This window comes from Podarcis liolepis (assembly GCF_965112155.1).
Source record: "Podarcis liolepis genome assembly, chromosome: 17".
NCBI lineage: Eukaryota > Metazoa > Chordata > Lepidosauria > Squamata > Lacertidae > Podarcis > Podarcis liolepis.
The window spans coordinates 43,579,401-43,592,827 of record NC_139571.1 but is presented as its reverse complement, the minus strand read 5'-3'; the positions used below and the strand labels follow the sequence as shown (position 1 = coordinate 43,592,827).

General features: G+C 44.1%; 2 protein-coding genes across 4 annotated transcripts in view; one reads left to right on the top strand and one right to left on the bottom strand.

Moving 5' to 3' along the window:
• CFAP91 (cilia and flagella associated protein 91) overlaps positions 1-8,289 on the top strand; it is a 24,900-nt gene extending 16,611 nt beyond the window's left edge. For both annotated transcript variants that reach the window (XM_083481724.1, XM_083481725.1), the window contains exons 14-18: positions 992-1,213; positions 3,336-3,484; positions 4,387-4,478; positions 5,504-5,797; positions 6,909-8,289. In XM_083481724.1, coding sequence (XP_083337850.1) covers positions 992-1,213; positions 3,336-3,484; positions 4,387-4,478; positions 5,504-5,796 — 756 coding nt within the window. In that variant the 3' untranslated portion in view covers position 5,797; positions 6,909-8,289. The remainder of the gene's footprint in view (positions 1-991; positions 1,214-3,335; positions 3,485-4,386; positions 4,479-5,503; positions 5,798-6,908) is intronic.
• The window catches only part of GSK3B (glycogen synthase kinase 3 beta), a 63,369-nt gene continuing 58,221 nt past the window's right edge, over positions 8,280-13,427 (bottom strand). For both annotated transcript variants that reach the window (XM_083481875.1, XM_083481876.1), the window contains one exon: positions 8,280-13,427. In XM_083481875.1, the coding sequence (XP_083338001.1) occupies positions 13,360-13,427 (68 nt within the window). In that variant the 3' untranslated portion in view covers positions 8,280-13,359.

Genomic DNA, 13,427 nt, shown 5'->3' with positions numbered 1-13,427 from the left:
TGGACCAGTATCTTGTTTAAAGTCTTTCCCTTCTGTCTCCTACAACAATGTGTGCAACAGAAGCTTATGATGGAAGACGGCATTTGGTCATGTGAGGGAGGAATATAATCTCGTAGTGAGTGCTTTGTTCAAGATAGGGCTTACTCGGAGTTTTGTATGCTAGTGTTACACAGAGGAACAAGATGGCTGGGTTAGCCAGTCATTGGAGTCATCACGTTAGGCAACTCACGCCGACTGAGGAGGTAGCTGTTAGGTGGCTTTGCAGCTAGTTGCTTGACCAAACCCAAAGAGCGCTCATTAAAGGTTCCTCATCATCCTCGAAAAAAGTGACAAGTGCTTCGCTGCAGGTTCTCTCCTGGGCCCATTGTTGTTCAACATCTTTCTAAACAACTTGGATGAAGGAATTGATGGGTTGCTCATCAAATTTGCAGTTGACGCCAAACTGGGAGGGGTAGCTGATGCTGTAGAAGGCAGAACCGGGTTTAAAAATGACCTTAGCAGATTGGAGAACTGGGCTCAAGCTAACAAAATGAATTTCACCAGGGACAAATGTCTAGGTTCTGCACTTGGGCAGAAATAACTAGCTGCACAAATGTAAGATGGGGGGCACCTGGCTTGCCAGGAGTACATGTGAAATGGATCCCTTCTTCCTTTGGGAGTTCTCCAGCTGTTTGCTCCCACCATTCCTGTCTCCAGCCAGTCCATGACCCCGGCCCTGCAGGTGTAGTTGGACTCCCAACTCCCATCAGCTCCAAACCACCAACTAGTGTGGGAATTGCAGCCCTGCAACACCTGGAGGGCACCACGTTGCCTATCTCAGGGCAGCGGCAGCAGCAGCAGCACACTATTCCAGATTACGTTCATGTCTCTGGAAATAGCGTGCATAATCTTTTCAAGGCTGGGTTCTGATGCTCAGGCCTGGAGCTCATTTCCTGTGGAAAAAGTAACTCGCTTTCTATAAGGGAGAATAATTCTTCCGCGTTGCATTTAGATGTCTCTCATGGAAAAGCACTTGGCTCGGGTGGAAGGCAGAGCCCTCTCCAACATGCTAGACTTCCTCTCCAAAGAGCTGATTCGGCTCCAGGACGAACGGAGGATCCACGCTTTTGCTATGCTTGCCGAGAGGCAACGCCGAATTCGGGAAGCTGAGGAGAGCGGCCGCCGGCAAGTGGAGGAGCGGCGCAGGCGCGAGGAAGATGAGATCTTTAGACAGGTATGGGGGGGGGGACTGCAGTCCCAGTCATGAGGCTTGAAGTTTGTCCTGATACCTGCACAGTAAGTAAACTGAGTCAAGTGTGCTATCCCTGTGGGAATTATTTGTAGAGGACTGCTTCTGCAGGGTAAGAGGGAGCTAGACTGCTGTGGGGGTGGGGATGTGCAGGGCTCTCACAGTCAAGGGAGCATAGGTAGCATACTTTGTATCATCGTGTTTCATCCCAGTATTCGACATGGACCCTGAGGTCACCTTCTGAGGCCCTTCTTCTTGTGCCTCCTCCTTGAGAGGTCCAGAGGGGGGCAACACGAGAACGGGGCCTTCTCTGCAGTGGCTCCCTGTCTGTGGAAGGCTCTCCCCAGGGAAGTTCACCCGGCGCCTTCATTATACACCTTTAAGCGCCAGGCAAAAATGTTCCTTTTTAACCAGGCCTTTGGTTGACCTGATTGACATCCTTTTAAAATGTGGCTCTTTTTTGAGGGGGAGGGCGTTATTGTTTTTATTTTATATACAGTGGTACCTCTGGTTGTGAACGGGATCTGTTCCGGAGGCCCGTTCGCAACCAGAAAAGAACGCAACTTGCATCTGCGCATTTGCGCACGCATGGGTCATGATTCGCCGCTTCTGTGCATGCGTGAGCGGCAAAACCTGGAAGCAACCTGAAAATGCTCAACCTGAAGCAAATGTAACATGAGGTATGACTTTATTGTGATCTTTTCTGTGAACCACGCTAAGACCTCCGGGTATAGGGCGGTATATAAATTCAATAAATGGTCATCATCATAATGTCTAGATTCTGTCACAGAGTACCCATTCCATACTTTGGAGTAAACTCTTGACCATTCTGCGTACCTGACAGCTGATCCTTTGGCTGAACATATATGCGCTAAACTAAATCTGCAGATAGAAAACTTAGTCACGCAAACGCAAAAGCGAGCTTTGTGTTATTGATTTTTATATCTCACCCTTCCTCCCAGCTTGGGTTGGCTGGCAATGATCATTAGGCCAAGTGAGGCAAAGTCTTCAGGTGGCAGATGCTCTGGGAGGGGAGCCGCAGGGGAAGCTCCCAGCTGACTCCTTCTGAGCCTCTCCCCTCAAGGTCTTCCTCTCTTGGAGGACAGAACTGGGTAAGCCATACAGCCTCTCCGAAGGCCCCTAACCTAGTCTGCCACCTCACGTGCAGAGGAGGAGCCTATCCCATTGCGTATATGGAAGTGAGCTTGTGTGGGTTGGAAATGAAGAACCACCACCACCTTGGCCTCAGGTAGCAAATGTATTGGACTGGCTATAGGAAAACAATAGCTGGAATCGCATCAGTCCCTTCCACAATAAAGCCCTTTAGGGCTGGAGAGGCGATGCTTTTCCACAATAAATTGGAATTGTGATTAAAACTGTGATTCTACACAGCATTTAATCTAGTGGTATTTTAACTAGAAATGCCTCCCCCCTCCCCCCGCCGGCCAAGAGCTTCTGAAATGTATACTCAGAAGTAAGTTCCATTCAGCAGAGGTTATTGGCGACTTAAAAGTATATTGCTTGCCAGTCAGCTGTTCTTGTTGCTTCCAGTTGATCCTGGGGCTGGCAGATTTTTGAGAAATTTATCATTGAACAGCCTGTTAATTGACACATGTCAATTTCTTTGGGGTGCGGCACCAACTAAAAAGGGGAAGAGATCGGTAGCTAAAGAATCAATCCCCTGCCCCTCCAGGAAATAAGATGAAATGAGGCAGTTCAGAAAAAAGGCTATTTAATGGGAAATTACACACTAATCCATCAGCCAGAATCAATAAAACAGGTGCAGCCGCAAAGCGAATGTGTTTCATTTAAAGGTACAAGATGTGAAAAGCCTTCATAGCCCCCCCCCCCTTTGGACTGGGACCTAATACAATTGCATTGCATGATTTAAAAGTCACTACAAATCTTTTTTTAGGGGGGTTGCAAGATAGGGGGGCATAAAATGCAGAAAATACTGGAAGTCTACAATTTGGAAACATCATTTGAACGCACTGTAAAATGGTATACCAAGGGGCTAGTGTGGAAGCCCCTGACCTATAAATGATTAGTGCTCCCTCATCATATGAGATGGTGCTAAGAAGGAGATTCTGCTGGGGGCTATTTCCAGGTTGTTAAGGTGCACCAGAGTACAGTTGACTCCTACCTGGAAGATGTCATCCTGGACAGCATGGAGACTACGGCTGACGAACAAGCTAGAGAAGAGATTCAAAGAGTGGCTGTGGAAATCAACGACATCGCTTATGAAATGGAAACACGGTATAGATTCTCAAGGGAACAGCAGTATATATCGCAATATAGAGTATTGTGGCACCTTAAAGTCTTAACCATTTTTGTGCAGGTTCGTATCCTGCCGACTACATGCAAAGTGTAATATTTTGGTTCCCTGCGGATTGCTCAGTGGGTAGATTTTATTGTGGCATAAAGGTTTGTGGACTAGAGCCCCTTTGGCCAATAAAGTGCACTTCATAAAAGTGTGTGTCACAGTAAATCTGTTGTTCTTTGAGGTGCCACAAGACACTCTCCTGATGTTGCAACAGACGAATTCCGCTGTCTGTGTGAGATGCTGTGACACTTAAAGCCGAGCAGGTGCTAAAAAAAAAAGATCTGAAAGGGCCATCTAACCTAGGAAGGAACTAGATTCAAAACGTATTTCACTGTGAGTGTGATGTGAACAGCAGTTCTCTGTGCCCACCTGTGGTTTTTGTACCATATTGCAAACTTTTAAAGTTTGTGTATATTCCTTTGTACAGAGTTGTTCCAACTCGGGCATGGAGCTCGTATATATTTTATTATATATTTTTCACACCAGCGAGATGCCTCTCCTTCCTCCATTTGCCCCGGATCCTGCATTGCTCCTGTTTCCTGAAAGATAGAGAGCAAATGCAGGTCCTCCCGTCCCCTGGAGTAGCGCCCATCCTGATCACGGTGTGGAAGTGAGGCATTGCCCCGCTCCTGTCAGATCTGGTCTTACGCCCCTTCCCATCATGTAGGAAGTGTCCTCACTGACAGAACGTGCACAAATATTACTGTTCCTCATGTTTTTTTTTAAAAAAAACCCTCCTGATGTGAAACAAAAAAGAGCGGAGGAATTGGGATGAGAGAGGAAATGAAGATAATGACAAAAATATAACCTTTTGTACAAATGATCTCCTCTTTAGTCGAACGCACCTTCAGTCTGAAGAAATTGTGGCCGAGCTGGTTTATAGTTTCCTGATCCCCGAAGTGAGGAAAATGGCCATCAAGGAGAAAGGTAGGAAGTGTGAACAGCTTGCTTATCTCCCGAGATTACTTATGTCTTAAAAGGGGATGCGGGTGGCGCTGTGGTCTAAACCACCGAATCTCTTGGGCTTATCGATCAGAAGGTTGGCGGTTCAAATCCCCGCAACAGAGTGAGTTCCCGTTGCTCTGTCTCAGCTCCTGCCAACATAGCAGTTTGAAAGCATGCCAGTGCAAGTAGATAAATAGGTACCACTGTGGCAGGAAGGTAAACGGCGTTTCCGTGTGCTGCTCTGGTTTCCATCACGGTGTCCCATTGTGCCAGAAGCGGTTTAGTCATGCTGGCCACATGACCCGGAAAGCTGTCTGTGTACCAACGCCGGCTCCCTTGGCCTGAAAGCGAGATGAGCACCACAACCCCATAGTTGCCTTTGACTGGACGTAACCGTCCAGGGGGCCTTTACCTTTGTGTCTTACCATAAATTTTGGATATGTTTTTTTCCTTTTAAAAGAAGAGGCTCGTGCTGCAGTGTGAGCCTTTCCATGCCTGCGCACTTCCTCCACTACCGTCCTAGAAGGCAGTGGGGGATTCCTGTATAGGAGTGTCCTCTGCCTCTGCCATTTTTAATTATTTTGCTCTAATTCCTTTGAGATCTCCTTTGCATAGCTCTCTGCCACCTTTAGAAGGCCCTCCCCTGGGGGCCTCTGTTTCTTCAAATGTAATCCAGGGTGCATTTTCCCATCCTTGTTCTGAAATGAGTGTGGGAGCCAGCTCTGGCAGAATTTTATTTCTGTGTCACAGGAGTCTCTCAAAGGGTGGACTTGGCAAGCCACCCGAGTCTCTGCTGGTGATGTTAGCAGCTCTTGCTTTCCAGGGTTTCCCTTTGTTTTGGAAGACCATGGCTGACTTAGCTGAGCGGAGGCTGGCCCCTTGGTCGGGAAGTTTCTCTTGCACATCTGTCTCCTGCCGAGTTAAGAGAATGATGTGGGAGATAAGGGAGCCCGATTCACCATTCTCACTGTTGGCCTGCCTTGGATCTACCACTTTCTCCTGCACAGTGAGACAGTCCCAGAGAAAGCACATTCACGCAGCTCATCAGATCATCCATGGGACTACAGAGACGACCGTGGGACAGCTCTTTGAGCTCCAACAGGCCACTGGTGTCGAGCTTTCTCAGCTAGCAATCCCGAGTGCAGATCTGCCTCCTGCAGCAGCTGAAGAACAAGGCGCTCCTGAGCCCCACGAGTCCCACGAGCCGCATGAGCCCCAGATTCCAGACAGTCAAACAGAGCCTGAAATGCCACCTGAAGGTACAGACCCCTCAGGCAGTGAAGAAACGGAAAAGAAATAAGGTATGCTTAGAATTGTGTTCCTTCCCAGTCCTGCTCATGAGGCATCATGGTCCCACCTATGCACAAGAAGGCCCATCCTGGGGCTTTTTGGGGGGGAAGGTTGGTTTCAGGGAAGCTTTGGCCTTTCTTTGTAGCCATCACTTGAATTGTTTGCTTTTCTCTGTTCCATCACTTAGCAAGCAGAGTGGATGTACCTGCAGCCAAGTTGGGGGGTGGGGTGGGCTTTTGTTGGTGGTTGCCGATACTTGCCTGGGAATTTTTTTCTTGCCCGTTTTCAGAGTGATGCTTCCATATGTCTCTCTGCCTCCCCCCCCCCCCCAATTTGGTCAAAGAACTTTTTCGTTTCTTCCCCAGGGGCAAGAAAGCTTGCCCTGGGCTCCAGTGAAGTCTCAGAAATTCTGAAATAGTGTGGAAAACAGTTGTCCTTTGAATGGATACGCAGCCTGTTTCTATGCATGTTGGCTCAGTCCTACTGTGGTCAATGGCGCTTACTTGCAGGAAAGAATGGAAAGGATTACTTGTCATTACATAGCTAATATGAAGCTTCCCCTTGGGTTGGATTTTTAACAGATTTTGTGAGAACTATTTGATCAGGGTTACAGATATGTTTCCAAGTGAATTCAGCTGTTGTAAGTTGAGTATTTTTTATTAAGTTCGAGTTTGTACCTCTCTTGTGTGAACCGATAGTGTCTAATTGGGCCATAAATCTGATGTTTATAGTATTACAGTGGACCCTCTGGATACGAACTTAATTTGTTCCAGGGGTCCGTTCGCATCCCAAAAATTTCATAGAGGCGCACTTCTGCACATGTGCGCAGCATGATTGAGCGCTTCTGCGCAAGCAGCGAAACCTGGAAGTATACACTTCTGGGTTTGCCATGGCCGGCTTAACCCGAAGATTCTGTATCCAGAGGGATAGGTAAGTAGAGGTACAACTGTATAGGGATTCTTTAGGAGAAATCGGATGAAGTTTCATTAATGAGGTGTTTTCATGTTTAAGACCCATTATGCAAACTCTTGCACATTGTTTCATAATGATGTGTATTTTTTACAATGAGTTTTACAATTCTCATTATTCATTGCTGATGGTTTGTATATCTTGCTTTTCCAGTTGCCCCTGAGGAACCAGCAAAAGGCTTGAAGTACCTTGGACTAATATTCACCTCTGAGGTCTTCCCCCCATTTTTTGCATTGTGCCCTCCTTTCTTTCTAAAACATCTTTGTCTTTACCATATCAAACAAACCGAGAGCAACAGCAGAATAATTTTTTAAATATTTTCATAGACTGCAGCGTTAAAATCTTGAAATCCAATTGGCAGCAAGAAAAGTAAGAGTTTTGCAAGAAAAGCAGAACAATTAGAGAGATACTTCAAAAAAAACATACATTTGCCACCCCAAAGCTTAGGGTTAGGCCTGTTGTTTTTTTTGCAGCTGTGGGGAAAAGACAGCACACAGGAGAGTTTGGAAGTCTTGTATCTTCTCATCATAGAATAAATCACGCCCAACTACCAAAACTCTGGGACTAGAGGGAAGGTCTTGCAGAGAAGCCCTACAACCTCTCTTTGTCTCCTCTTCAAGCTCCAGCAGCCTTGGAAAGACTTGGGCAAAGGAAACCAGAGAGAGAGAAGCAAGTAAGGAATCTGCAGAAGGAGGGATGTTCTTGTGAAAGACAGAACAGGAATAGGGCACACTAGAAGAGATGGAGTAAAAGAAGTCAGGGCTGGAACATATTGCTGGCCTGTCATCTTCCAGCTTTGGTCCAAGGAATGACTGGGTTGGCACTGGGACAGTGGCTCGTAGGACAGGGGCCATTTCCTGAAGAGAGGGCATAGGAAGGTAAGACTAGTCCAAGGTCCTAGGCATGGCCAGCTCAGGGTAGCAGGGCACAAGGCGCAGCAAAAAGGAGCTTGTGGAAAGCTCACAATGGGCATCGCTTGCCATGACACACTCAGGGACAACTGCTGAAACTTCAAGGCTTTCTGAAGGGAGGCTGGCTGGCACTTGAACCTCCCCCACCTTGGGCTGTCTGTTCTTTTCAAGGACCATCACCTTGTTCTAGAACCACGGACTGCTGTGCATTGAGGGATGAAATGGAGTGTCCTTTGGGTTGGAGGAGTCCACACCTTTTGGCCTAGATGGTCTACAAACAAGGAGTAACACCTCCTCCTAATGCATCTGTTCTCCCAATCTGCCTGTGAGCCAGATGGAGGATATGGGCAGAGAACGCAAGAGTTGTGGGAGAGCCAGGGCAAACAGAAGCAGGTCGGGGTGGGAAGGTGAAGCAACAGGGAGAAAATCAGAAGCAATGGAGGGGTGGCTGCCACCTCCCTCCCAACAAGGACTCTTGTTATTGGCCGTCTAAGAACTGAAAATGGGAAATGCCAGCCTCCCAGGATGACGTCAACCGCCTTCCCACAACTTCTGCTCTGCTCTGCCCCAACCTGGCTGTCGCTTGTACGATTAATAAAAATGAAGAGGAGTCTTTTTTGCAATATATTTTTTTAATTTATTGAAGCAGTAGTCACATGACCTTGCATCTAGCCTTTTAGTATAGTAACAGAATAGATCTGACCAGTCATTCGGCTTGAAAAAGAAATTTTCTTTTGCGCAAACAGACATCACATTGAATACATACATTATCCAGGACTGAAACCCAGCTCAGAGATAGCAACGTGCCGATTGGTTGGAGGAACAGCCCCACAAGACATGGTTATTATAAACTCTTCACACCATCACCAGATTGACTCAGGGGCTCAAAGAAAGGAAGTGCATTATAGTATGTCTCAGCACATCTTGCAGATAAAGTAGGGTCATCTAGGATGATAACTGTCCAAGGGTTCCTCTTCCTTTCCATCAAATCAAATGGTTTGGTGGAAGACAGAAGCTGTTATCTCTTGCAAAAGTATCACAGATTAATACAGACCATTTAAGAAAACATGCTAGCTCCCTGTGTTTATTATATAAAGAGCCAAACCCCCCTTGTTGGGCGGGGTGAGGAACAGTTCTGGAAAAAGGTGAATAGGAGCAGAAGAAGAAGAGACTTTTAATGGAGGTGGGATACAGAAAAGTTCAAGAGTTTTGAAATAAAGACCACACACTTTGTATTTTTAAATTTCATGTCCAGGCTAACCTACTTTTTATTTAATGCAAATTACAGTACCAGTTAACTATTTCCGAACCAAGTCACACAGAACAAAATGTATTTACAAAGGAGCAGAAGGGAGGAGGCAAAATAATAAAACATTAAGCATACTCTCCACAAAAAAGTTTATATTTAAAATGAAAAAATTAATCAGTCACAGAGGCATTCAAGTAGTAATAATGTTATACATGTTTTGCTTCTTCTTTGAATCAAGACAGCTTTGTACGTGTATGCAATAGTTTGTATACAACCCACAGTCCATTATATATAGATTTTAGATTTTCTGCTTTTAAGATGGAAGTGATCACGGTAATTGTGTGCACAAGCCCAAGTGATCTATCAGCAACATAGTAACAAACGCAAATTTTACAGGCAAGCATATTATTTATATATATAAACGTTCATTTATATATATAAATTGTTTTTTCCCCAAAAAAAACCAAGAACAAACAACACAAGGAAGGAAAATATGTATCTCAAGCTAACCCTTTAGGTACAAGTCTTTATTACGCCTTTTCATTTTGCTTTTATTGCCTTGTCACAAATGAAGCGAGGAATTAGCCTCTATAGAAATATTGGGAATTCAAAGGCTTTCTGATGTAGACACCTGGCAAATGTAGGTCCTGGGTTACATACTAAACTGTGCTTTTCATGACTGGCTCTGACCTCTAGTGGCTGGGAGTTATAATGGATAATAGTTTATTGGTAGCATTTCTTAAGAAGCATTACTAATCTGGGAACATTTCAAATTAACACTAATTACGGACATTCACCATCACTTGGCTTATTTATAAAAAGAAGTATATGCTCAAGTATCAGTTTAGATGACTTCAGAGTAATCTTTGTTGATTCCACACACCCCTTTGTTTAAAGGAAGGGACTTCAAAATTAAGAGAGTGTCTTGATTGACTTTCAGCTGGGGACACAGAATCTTGTTAATGCCATCTCAGGGACATGCAGTGTTGCGATGCAGACAAAGGATAGATCAAGAGACCATTAAGGTACTTCATTTAAAAACAAGCCACGAAAACAGACTTCTGAGTGGAGTGTCAGAAACAAAATGCTATCACTGACCTTTGTGTCACCAGAAAAAGTGCAGCCTCCGCCTTACTGGAATGAACACAAGATGATTACAAAAAGACAAAAAGCCAAAAACAAAACAGCAACCTTTGGTTTGATAAAAAGTTCAGCATTTTGCCACCGAAGAAGAGAATCTCACGTGGAATACTAACAAGGTCAAACACACAAGTGAGCAGAGTTTTCAAAGCAAGGCCTTTGTGCTGGGCACAGAAATTAAGGTCAACTTCAAAATGACTTTCATAAGAAAATAAAACTTCAGGGCGAGAGGGAGGGCAAGTGATAATCTACAACTACAGACTCTCAATACCACAGATTAATCTCTGGCCAAAAAAAGCAGAAAGGATGTGTGAGTGAGTGAGACCCCAATTCTTCCACCCCACTGCTGCCCCCACCCCCATTCCATGACAGCTTCTTTGCAAAGCCCTATTTTGCCTCTACAGAAACAAAGACTAAACTAAAGCTCCTAGCTAGAAGCTGTTGTCTACAAGTAACTCTGGACAAACGTACTGGGAAAAGACGAGCAAAATGTAAACTTGCCACTTAGATGCCAAGATAGCAAACGTAAAATGAAACCGGTCACTGCTATTGTGGGCAAGGGAGAGAAACTTTTAAACGCCTACGAACAAAGCCATGGTTTGAAGTAAAAATAAAAAATAAAAATTGAATGAATTTTCTTTTTAATTATACTACTGACATGAACTAACTCAAAAGAAGGGAAACAAATATTTCCATGTGTGAGACATCTGGTACAAAAAAGGAATAAAATAAAATAAAAAAAATTATGGAAGCAAAGGCACTCCAAACTATATAGATATACTATACATCGCTAGAGTTATTGTTACAATAATACAGGCCGGTTATCTACTGTACAGAGTTAAAACTATATGGCTTTAAAAAGCTCGTCTACATTTTGTCTGATTATTAAAACAGATTTAACTGCCCTGAATGGTAACGTTTTGCTCATTAACAGCAGTTCCTGGGTCCACATATTTACATACAAAGCAATACAACTCAAAATTTTAAGAACAACTAATGTACAAACTTGAATTTGGTGAGGAGCTTTTGTCTTGTTTATTTACAAAAATGGTATTGAAACACCTGGATCTAGATTTGTATAAAATTTTGTCTGCAGTCCCGCCATGATCCTCGAGAAAATAAAACCATCAGGATCTCAGTTTACACATACACACACACATACACACACAAAACAATTTTTTAAAAAAACAATTAACGCTTTTCATTCTTCTTCCCTGCTAGCGCCAAACTAACAGAAAGTAATGCAAATCCTAAGACACGACCATCTCTCTCCTGAGCCCAGACTGTCCTGCTCTCCTGACTGCAAACTGAGTTTTCTCTCTGTCATCCTCCTGCTTGTTCAAGTGTCTCAAGAGCTCTGATCGCGAGGGCTATAAATCAACATGGAAGACACCTAGAGGCTCCTTTCCTGCAGCAAGATCCCCTTCCAGGCCTTACTCACCAGAGGCTCATTTATAGAAAACCGGAGTGTTTAAACAAATATGGGTTCCATACCCATTCCCCTTGAAGCTATTTTACTAACCATGTATCTGAACTTTCTGTTCATCCTTTTTTGAGACAGCCCCACAGCTCCCTCCTTGACAAGCACCTTTAATCAGATTAGACTCTCAGACCCAGCTTCATAAACGTGAGAAGAAAGAGAAGGCCCTGTTGCCTTTCGGTGGCTGCATCTGCATAATGCTGAGTTTCCCCCCGGGCCAAATCAGCAAATGATGTTTCAAAAGATTCAACAATGAAATAAACTCTCACAAGCACCAAGATGACTGAGATTCATTTGAATGAGTGTAAGGCTAGGTGAGCGCATCTCTCAATCCAAGTGGAAAGCGAGACGTAAAGAGCCTGTCTCCGTTGCTCCGGCAGCAATGGCATTCCTTCTCGCAACTTCCCTAACGCCTTTCAAGAAGTATTGCTTTCGCTTCAAAAACAGAGAGACTTGACTTTTTGCCACTACAAAATAACCCAGAACACAGACACTAGAAACAGGCATTTCTGCTTCAGTCAGACCAATTATAGATTAAAAAATAAAAAGCAGCACTGTATCTATGTATATATTTATAATATATATATATATGTATATGTATATGTGCATATATACACACACACTTAGCTTTCTATAAGTCAGCAAGAGCAAGTAAACTGATTTGTCTACTCATTAATATACTACCATTGTGAAAGCGTCACAACAGCAACTGTGGAAGATCAATAAATAAAGATTAGAAAGAAGGAAGCTTTAAAAAAAAAGGTGAAATTAAATACAAATTCTAGATTTGGATTTTAGAATCACCTAAAAACAATGTGTCGATTTGAAAGCTCTAATTGCAATGGAGGTTTACGTCCATTCACGTTATAAACCCTGCAATTGTTTTCCTGTTTGCTTCTTTGAGAAAGAAGCCAGTTTAGAGTTTAAAAAAGATGGGGGTCAAGGTGCCGAAGTACCTCTCCCCTGGCTTCCTGTCTGTTTTCTGCACCTAGAGGGAGGGTCCACTTGCTCCCACCTGTTGAAGAATGCAAGTGACTGACTATGGGCTCTTTTGTGCTTTACAGAACCTTTAATGTTCAGGGATCTTTACGGTAGGTGAATGAGCATTTTTCATTCAAGCCGATAGTCTGTGTGTGTATATGTAACATACATATCTGCAGAATTCTCCAATGCTAGAACGGAATTTAAGATCAAGATTTGCCCTTAAGCTTTATTCATACAGCAATCGCCCCGCCCCACCCCTCCCCTGGCTTTGGCAATTCAGTGTATTTTAGACCTCACATTTTCCTTCCTCCGCATCCCAACTCAAAGATAGTTAAGGTCTCCTGGGTATGTTCTTCGCGGTGAGCAACTCCTGCTAAGCTCCCAACCAAATTCAAGTTGTGCACTACACCAAAAGTTGAAACTTCACTTAAAAATACAAGGCTTAAAAAAGGAGCTTCAGCAGAATGAGGGTTCTCCTTTCTGTTGTGGGAGGGCATGAGATAAGATTCCTGATTCTAAAGTACACAACAGCAATTGTTTGAAATTAGAAGATTGTCATGGGAAGAGACATTGGTGTGTTCTATTGCTCCACTTCCCCTCTTCCCACCCACCTCTTCCCCTGCCCCAAAGGGCCCGCAGAGTGAGCACACAATGAAACTGGTTTGAATTTCTATTTTACAAGGTTAAATAAGAACAACAATAATAAAAAAAATCGAACACTATAATGAACAGGGTTTTCCCCCTCTTTTTAAATTTTCTTTCCAAATGTGACCAGCGTTGCTGAGCAAGACTCAAAATTACTGGCGATTGTTCCTGTACAGGTTGCTGCTTGTGACCAGTTCAGGTGGAGTTGGAGGCTGATGCTGAAGCTACATTATTGGTCTGAACTCGATCTCCTGCATTGGCAT